Source organism: Benincasa hispida, chromosome 11, assembly GCF_009727055.1.
Source record: "Benincasa hispida cultivar B227 chromosome 11, ASM972705v1, whole genome shotgun sequence".
Taxonomy (NCBI): domain Eukaryota; kingdom Viridiplantae; phylum Streptophyta; class Magnoliopsida; order Cucurbitales; family Cucurbitaceae; genus Benincasa; species Benincasa hispida.
Window position 1 is genome coordinate 68,581,591 of NC_052359.1, and position 9,814 is coordinate 68,591,404.

Here is a 9,814-nt window from a genome sequence, read left to right on the forward strand (position 1 = left end):
TTCATCTAAAAAAATTCTTTTGGATAATTAGTAAATTGATTTAGAAATTAAAAATTTAGCTAAAGATTTAAAAAATTATGTAAGATTTTGATTATTATTTGGTAAATATAATCTAATTTGGAGAAAATTTGAAATATATAAGATTTAGGAAATCACACAATATTTTTGAAAATTTACTAGAATATTGGTGTAATCATCCGATAAAAACTATTTGAACGAGTTTTAAAAAAGATGTTAATTTTATAAAGTGAAAATTTAAATATATTATTTCTAACCATTTACATATTTAGGTCTCAAACTTTTATTTATTTATTTATTTTTATCTATTTGATCTATTAATTTTAAAAATATGAATAAGTTCTTAAACTTTATATAGTGTTTCAAATATATCATCTTAAGTTTTTAACTTTCTTAACACTTATTTAAATATTAGTGACAAAAGTAAAAATTTATGGTCACATTAGACACAATATTCACTTCTGTGTCTAATATCTTAATGAAAATTTACATTTCCAAATTTTTAAGCATTGTATTAATCTCACCCAACTGTCTAAGTTAAACCCGACTTTTTTTTAGAAAGATATTGTAATTAAAATGTGGGATGGAGAATCGAACCTAAGGTTAAATCCGACTTTTGTTGACTTCATCTATCCTACTTTTTAATGCTATTGCCTTCTTTGCTTTGGATAGTCAATATTCTTCTTTTTCTTGCTCTTGTTGACTATCTTGTTGTTGCTAAAAGTAGGATTTAAAAGTTTAAATATATAAAAATATTAAAAAGAAAAGGTTTAGAGGTTTTTAGCCTTAAAAAAATCTCTACAAACACACGTTCGCAATTCATTGGTCAAAATTAATAAGAACTCTTCGGCACGGAAGCAATGTTGCAGATTTCTCCCATCGCTACTCTCCACTCTCCTCCGCATCTCTCTCTTCCGAACTCCGAAACCGTTTTCTTCACAGTTGCTGTTGAAGCTCAATCCAACCGTCTCCAATGGCGTCTCCCCACGCTTCTCTCCCTTCACTCTCTTCAATTCGCTCCCGTCGTTCACCGCCGGTTTCTCCCAACATCGTAGCTTCCTTGGTTCTGCACTCCAGATTGCCGTTCGGTGGCCGCTGCCGGAGACTTCTCCGCAGACGTCTCTGTAGAGCTATGGTTCAGCAGGCCGCTCAAGGAGCTCCGGCGATTTATGCCAAGGAGATGGAGAGGCTCTCTGCTAAGGAATCGCTGCTGTTGGCAGTGAGTATCAGTGTTTGAGTTTCTTAATTGTTTAAAATTTTGTTGATTTGTTTCACTTTAAATACCGTGATGTTAGTAGAGCATAACACGACCGGGAATTATGTGTATATATCAGTGATTTTACTATTTTGGTGTTGAAATTCCTCTATTCTGTTGAGTTAAATACATATTTCGTTTCTGAAAATTGAAAACATGCTTGATTTTATATCATCTTGCTGTCGAGAAGCTACTTTGTGTCAATTTGGATCTAACGTAGTATGTAGTTTGACGTTTTACGTATCCCGTTCTTACTATAGAAACTGAGAAAGTTGGTTGACGATTTGAATATAAAATGGCTCCGATATCTATTTGTGGTCGCTTACCTCCAAGAGTTTTCAATCTCGGGTCAAGAAAAAAAGAGAGAAACAAAGAACTCACTTATAACCTAGATTTTGCAAGAAAAGAAAATAGCGAGGCTGTGCCAATAAGTTCAAGGGATATGCATTCCAACGAGGATATGGATATCCTACATATACTAAGAATAGTAGCATTGTTTTTTTTTTTTTTTTTTGTTTCGCAGAGAGAAGAGCAAGAAGATGATCCCCCAAGTCCCATTACATCCATTTCATAGACCATAAAGTTTATTTTTATTATATACATATGTATATTAATTATTAGTTTTCTATCTTCAACGGGCTCAAAATTGTTTCTAACAGAAGACAGTTAGTCATTTTAACTAATGGGAACTGAAAGAGCAAACTGTCACATTTCTGAACAAGATGGCTAGAAGAAACGCATCATCACCTCGCAGAGTTCATTATCTTTTCAGTTATTTCTCACGGAGGTTTAAATCTTTACAATAGAATGTGCATCCACCCACTCTTCTCCGTGATTTGAGACATTTTATTGTATAGATTTTATTGTATCGATTGAAGAAGTTGTGGACTGGGAGACAATTCCAATCTCTTAATCACCTTTCTAGAAAATCTATTTTTCTTTCTGCTCTTTGTTTGAAACTCATTTAAGTTTTATGATTATGAATTTATGCTTGTTCTGTCTCAGCCTATGTCCTCTCCTTTGCATTTATTGGGGTTCCGGCGTGCTTTGTCCAATAGGGAAAAGCCGAATATTGTTGACCTTTTTTCTTTGCTTGGAGAATTTTGCTGTATTATGGAGAGAAGGGTTTTTCATATTTGGAGTCCTTGTCAGTTAGAAAGATTTTTGTGCTAGTTTTTTTTCCTCTCTTTGTTTGGTTAATCTTGAGTGGTTAAGTCTTTGCCTCGTCGTGGAAGGTGGAAAACTCCAAGAAGGTTACGTTTTTAGTTTGGCAGGCCTTCCACAACAGAATTAACTCCTTGAACAGGGTAGCGAAGAGGGTGACCATCTTGACGGGGCTGTTGTGTTGGAGGGCAAAAAGGATTCAAATCCTTGATCATATTTTTTGGAGTTGTGATTTTGCTTACATGGTATGAAATCGGTTTTTTAAGGAGACTGGTCTAGGCTTGGCATAGGTGGTGCAGGGAGATGATCGATAAGTTCTCTCTCTATCCTCTCATTCTCAAGAAGGGAAGGGTTTGGTGGTAAGTGGGGGTGTACCCTATTTTGTGGGGTCTCTTGGGAAAGAGCAACATGAGAATTTTTAGAGAGCTTGAGAGATCTCTGAATGAAGTTTGGTCCTTTGTTAAATTTTATGTTCCACTATAGCCTATGTGTAGAAGCCTTTTTGTAATTATCTATTAGGTCTCATTTTACTTGATTGTTGGTTGTTTGTAGTTTGCCTCCTTTTTTTTTTCCTTTGGGTTCTCTATATTCATTGTATTGTTTTATTTTATTCAATGAAAGTCTGGTTAATCATTAAAATAAAGAAAAAAGAGTATGAATATATGCACACCACCAACTGCAAGTGTGTTGATCGCGACCTGTGAATTTATGGTTGTTGATTGATGATTAGTGGTATGTATCTTTGCATTCATGTTTGTACGTATAAATTTATTAGTTATTGCTTGTGTATGTTGTTATAATATGTATTTATATTGTAATTATAATTAGTTGTTATTTATTGTAATTTTATATGTCCTAGATTAGGGTTTCTTAGTTGCCTATATATATATATATGTATCTTTAGCCTGATTAATGGAATTAGATCATTATTCTCTCGAAAACTATTGAGTACAAGATATTAGAGCAGTTTAGGGTTTAGAATTTTTGTTCGACGGCTATGTTAGGGTTTACGCTTATCACAAGGTTAGGGTTTGAATTGATTCATCAAGTTTGAGTAGCCATTTGTCTACACCACCCATTCTAGGAGAAGCGCTGTTGCCGTCCGATCAAGTCTGCCGTCGTCAGTCGTCGGAAACGTTCGTGCGTGAAGGTCACGCACTGCCACGCGCCGGCACGTGGGACCACTTCTCCACATTCTGTCAGTTGGGTTATTCTCGCTCATCTTTTCTGATTGTTTTGTGCATTTGATTCCATTGAAATCTACTTGGTTGTGAGTTATTTGGAAAAAAAATGCCCTTTGATGCTTAGGGTTTGTTGTTGTTTTGTTCTTTTGGTTCACCTTTGATTTCAATTCTGGTTTGTTCTTTCTTCTCGTGAGATCTACAAACTATTTATTAACTCATAATGGATGAAGTGAAGCATATGGTAGTATCTAATGTAATTCCCCTAGTATTGAAGATTAAACACAAGTTAAATGGATCGAATTATGATTGGCGTCGGACGATTCAATTTTATTTGCTTAGTACAAATATGGAGGATGATCATGTGATTGAGGAGCCACCAAAAGATGAAAAGAAAAAGGCTTGGCTTTATGATGACTTTCGACTTTATCTTCAGATTAAGAATTCTATTGAAAGTGAGGTTGTTGATTTGGTAGATCATTGTGAATTTGTGCAAGAACTCTTAAGAATTCTTAGAATTTCTATACTTTGGAAAAGAACACGTTCATAGAATGTTTGATGTCTGTATGCAATTCTTTCGAGCTAAACAAAAAGCAGAATATGTTACAAGTTACTTTATAAGACTTAAGAAGACAATTGCTGAACTTGCTTCACTATTGCCATTTAGTCCCGATATCAAAGTTCAACAAGCTCAGCAAGAAAAGATGGTTGTTATGATATTTTTTAATGGACTTTTACCTAAGTTTGGAATGACTAAAACATAGATTCTTTCCGATTCTGAAATTCCGTCATTAGAAGAAGCCTTCAATCGTATTCTTCGTATTGAGAGTTCTCAATCCAATTCGTCTGTTTCTAAATCTAATAGCGCTCTTATAAGTAAGAATAATAATAACTCCTGCGGTACTTTAGGGATGACTAACAATTTTCAGAAGCCTAGTTATGATAATCGAAGATCAGATTTTCAGGAGATTGTCTGTTACCATTGTCGTAAGCCAGGATATATGAAACGTGATTGTCAAACGTTGTTGTATAAGACTCAACGATCTAGACATGTTCAGATAGCTTCCAACAATGATATGATTAAGAAGTTTGTTACCATCTCTGCTGACGACTTTGCTAAATTTCAAGTATTCCAGGAATCCTTGCAGGCATCTTCTTCATCAAATCCTATTGCCACCATTGTCGAGACAGGTAATACGAAATGTCTTCTTACATCATCTACCAAATGGGTCATAGACTCTGGTGCCACCGCTCATATGACAGGTAATCCTAACGTATTTTCTATGCCTTTGTCTCCTATCTCATCTCCATCTGTCACTTTGGCAGATGGATCAACCTCCTCTGTTCTTGATTCGATACTATCTCTCACTCCATCACTTTCTTTGTCCTCTATATTACATTTGCTTCAATTGTCTTTTAATTTAATTTCTATTAGCCAGCTTACTCGTGACCTTAATTGTTTTATCTTGTTTTTTCCTGGTTATTGCTTGTCTCAGGATCGTATGACAAAGAAGATTATTGGTAGAGGTCCCCCCCACATACATTGATCTATGTCTCTACCAATAATCTTCTTTGTCCATACGATCCTGAGACAGCAATAACCAGGAAAAACAAGATAAAACATAAGGTCACGAGTAGCTGGCTAATAGAAATTAAATTAAAAGACAATTGAAGAACAAATGTAATATAGAGACAAAGAAAGTGATGGATGAGAGATAGTATCGAATCAAGAACAGAGGAGGTGATACATCTGCCAAAGTGACAATGGAGTATGAGATAGGGAGACAAGGCAATAGAAAATACGTTAGGATTACCTGTCATTATGAGCGAGTGGCACCAGAGTCATGACCCATTTGGTAGATGATAGAAGACATTTCGTTATTACCCTGTCTCGACAATTGTGCAATGGATTTGATGAAGAAATGCCTGCAAGGATTCTGGAATACTTGAAATTTAGCAAAGTCGTCAGCAGAGATGGTAACAAACTTCTTAATCATTCATTGTTGGAACTATCTGAACATGTCTAGATCGTTAGATCTATACAACACGTTTGACAATCACGTTTCATATCTGGCTTACGACAATGGTAACAGACAATCTCCTGAAAATCTGATCTTCGATTATCATAACTAGGCTTCTGAAAATTGTTAGATCTCCCTAAAGTACGCAGAGTTATTATATATCTTACTTATAAGAGCGCTTATAAGATTTTAAAACAGACGAATTGGATTGAGATACTCTCAATACGAAGAATACGATTGAAGGCTTCTTCTAATGACGGAATTTTCAGATCGAAAGAATCTATGTTTAGTCATTCCAAACTTTAGTAAAAGTCCATAAAAAATATCATAAAACCATCTTTTCTTGCTGAGCTTGTTGAACTTTGATAATCGGGACTAAATGGCAAATAGAAGCAAGTTACAATTGTCTCCTTCTTAAGTCTTTAAAGTAACTTGTAACATATTCTGCTTTTTGTTTAGCTCGAAGAATTGCATACAGACATCAAACATTCTATGAAGTGTTCTTTTCCAAAGTATAGAATTCTAAGAATTTTTAGAGTTTTTGCACAAATTCACAATGATCTACCAAATCAAACCTCACTTTCAATAGAATTCTAATCTGAAATAAGTCGAAAGTCATCATAAAGCAAGCCTTTTTCTTCTTCATCTTTGGTGGCTCCTCAATCACATGATCATCCTCCATATTTGTACTAAGCAAATAAATTGAATCGTCCGACGCAATCCATAAATTCGATCATTAATTGTGTTTAATCTTCAATACTAGGGGAATTACATTAGATACTACCATATGCCTCACTTCATCATTATGAGTTAATAAATAGTTGTAGATCTCACGAGAAGAAAAAACCAGAATTGAATCAAAGGTGAACCAAAAAGACAAAACAACAACAAACCCAAGCATTCAAAAGGCATTTTTTTTCCAAATAACTCACACAAGTAGATTTCAATGGAATCAAATGCACAAAACAATCAGAAAGATGAGCGAGAATAACCCAACTGACAGAATGTGGAGAAGTGGTCCCACGTGCCGGCGCGTGGCAGTGCGTGACCTTCACCACAGCGATTTCCGACGACTGACGACGGCAGACTTGATCGGACGGCACAGCGCTCTCTCCTAGAATGGGGTGTGTAGACAATGGCTACTCAAACTGTGATGAATCAATTAAACCGAACCCTCTGTGATATAGCGTAATCACTAACATAGCGTCGAACAAAAATTCTAAAACCCTAACTGCTCTAATATCTTGTACTCAATATTTTCGAGAGAATAATATCTAATTCCATTAATCAGGCAAAGATAACATTCATATTACTAATATATAGGCAACAGTAACCCTAATTCATTAAGACGGATATAAAATTCAATAAATACAACTAATTATAATACTATAATACAATACATAAATAATACACCATACACAACATCAATATCTACTAATTCTTAACGTACAAATTGATAGCAAAGTCTTACATCCACTAATCATCAATCAACAACATAAATTCGACAGGTCCGATCAACGACACTTCAGCTTGTGGTGCGTTGCACTTATTATCATACTCTTTTTCTTATTTTAATGATTAACAACTTTCATTGAATAAAATTAAAACAATACAATGACATATAGACGACAAACGTAATAAAAAAGGAGGCAAACTACAAACAAACCAACATATCAAGTAAAATGAGAGCCTAATGATATTACAAAAAAGTCTTACACACTATGGCTTTAGTGGAACAAAAATTTAACAAAGGACGCAAATTCATTCAGAGATCTCTCAAGCTCTCTAAAATTCTCATGTTGCTCTTCCCAGAGACCACAAAATAGGGTCATCCCATTACCCAAACCCTTCCTCTTGAAGATGAGAGAGAATATGGAGAGAGCTGAGCTTATCGATCATCTCCCCTGGCACCACCTATGCCAACCTAGAACCAGTCTTTATAAAAACCGATTTCAACCATGTATAGAACAAATCACACTCCAAAATATGATCATGATTGAATCCTTTTTCTGCCCTCTTCCAACACAACGCTCCCTCAAGATGGTCACCCTCTTTGCGCTACCTGTTCAAGAGTTAATTCTGTGTGGAGGCTGCCAAACTAAACTGTACACCTTCTTGGAGTTTCCACCTTCCACGACGAGGCAAGACTTAACCCGTCAAGATTAACCAAACAAAGAGAGGAAAAAAACTAGCACAAAATCTTTCTAACTTGACAAGGGACTCCAAAATATGAAAACCTTTCTCTCCATATACAGGCAAATTCCCAAGCAAAGAAAAAAGCGTCAACTAATTATGGCTCCCTATTTGACAAAGCACCGAGACCGGCCCAATTAATGGCAAGGAGTAGGACATTGGCGAGACAACAAGCATAAATTCATAATCATAATATAAATGGTTCAAAACAAAAAGCAAATGTGAAAAGGTTACATAGATGGATTGCTCCTAAAATCGATATTAAAATGTTCTGATCAAGTAAGGCAGATCTGGACTATCTGTCTCCCATCCACTTTCAATTCTTATTCTAATATTAATCTTCTAATGTCTTACAAACATCTTTTAAGGAAGACGATGGTGGATGCAACATATCTATTGTAGATTTAAACCTCCGTGAGAATAATAAAAGATAATGACTCTGCGAGGTGATGACGTTCTTCTAGCCATCTGTGTCGAAATGTACAGTTGCTCTTTCATTCCCATTAGTTAAAATGGACTACTGTCTTCTGTTAGAAACAATTTGAGCCCGTGAAGAAGAAAACTAATAATTAATATACATATGTATTAATAAAAAATAAACTTATGTCTATGAAATGGATTTGGGACTTGGGGTATCTTCTCTGCTCTTCTCTCTGCGAAACAAAAAAAAAAAACAATGCTACTATTCTTAGTATACTGTAGATATCATATCCCGTTGGAATGCATATCCTTGAACTTATTGGCACAGCTCGCATTTTCTTCTTGCAATCTGTTATAAGTGAGTCTCTTGTTTCTTCTTTTTTTCTTAACCGAGATTGAAAACTCTTTGGAGGTAAGCGACCACAAATTAGATATCGGAGCATTTTAATTCAAATTCGTCAACCATACTTTCTCAGTTTCTCTATAGTAAAGGACGGATACGTAAAACGTCAACTAATACTACGTAGATCCAATTGAACCAAAAAGTAGCTTCTCGACAGCAATGATATAAAAATCCAAGCATTGTTTCAATTTTCAGAAACGAATATGTATTTAACTCAACAGAATAGAGGAATTTCAAACACAAAATAGAAAATACTGATATATACACATAATTTTCCCGGTCGTGTTGCTTACTACACACGGTATTTAAAGGTGAAACAATCAAAAAATTTTTAAACAATTAAGAAACTCAACACTGATACTCACTCCAACAGCACGATTTTAGCAGAAGAGCCTCTCCATCTCCTTGGCATAATCGCCGGAAGCTCCTTGAGCGCCTGCTGAACCATAGCTCTCAGAGACCGTCTGCGGAGAAGTCTCCGGCAGCGGCCACCGAACGGCAATCTGGAGTGCAGAACAAGGAAGTACGCATGTTGGGAGAAAACCGGCGGTGACGACGGGAGCGAATTGAAGAGAGGAAGAGAGAAGCGTGGAGAGACGCCATGGGAGAGTTGGATTTGAGCTTCACAGCAAACCTGTGAAGAAAACGGTTTTCGGAGTCGGAAGAGAGAGGCGAGGAGAGGGAGATAGCGATGGAGAAATTCAAACATTTCGTGCCGAGATTCTTATTAATTTTGACCAAGAAGTTGCGAACGTGTGTTTGTAGAGATTTTATTTAGGGCTAAAAACCTCTAAACCTTTTTCTTTTTAATATTTTTATATATTAAACTTTTAAATCCTACTTTTGAGCAACAACAAGATAGTCAACAAGAGCAGAAAAAGAAATTTGACTATCCACAAGCAAAGGAAGGCAATAGCATTTAAAAGTAGGATAGATGAAAGTCAACAAAAGTCGGATTTAACCCTTAGGTTTCGTTCATCCCACATTTTAATTACATTCTTTCAAAAAAAAAGTCGGTTTAACTTACAGTTTGGTGAGATTAATACAATGCTTAAAAATTGGAATGTACATTTTCATTTAAGATATTAACACAGAGAATATTGTGTCCTAATGTGACCATAAAATTTTACTTTTGTCATAAATATTTAAATACAGTGTT

General features: G+C 35.4%; 1 protein-coding gene across 2 annotated transcripts in view; it reads left to right on the forward strand.

The window, feature by feature from the left end:
- The first annotated feature begins 868 nt into the window (after positions 1-868).
- The window catches only part of LOC120090988 (probable plastid-lipid-associated protein 13, chloroplastic), a 24,760-nt gene continuing 15,814 nt past the window's right edge, over positions 869-9,814 (forward strand). The window contains exon 1 of one of the 2 annotated variants that reach the window (XM_039048736.1): positions 869-1,237. In XM_039048736.1, coding sequence (XP_038904664.1) covers positions 992-1,237 — 246 coding nt within the window. In that variant the 5' untranslated portion in view covers positions 869-991. The remainder of the gene's footprint in view (positions 1,238-9,814) is intronic. The other variant, XM_039048737.1, reaches the window with a different exon arrangement.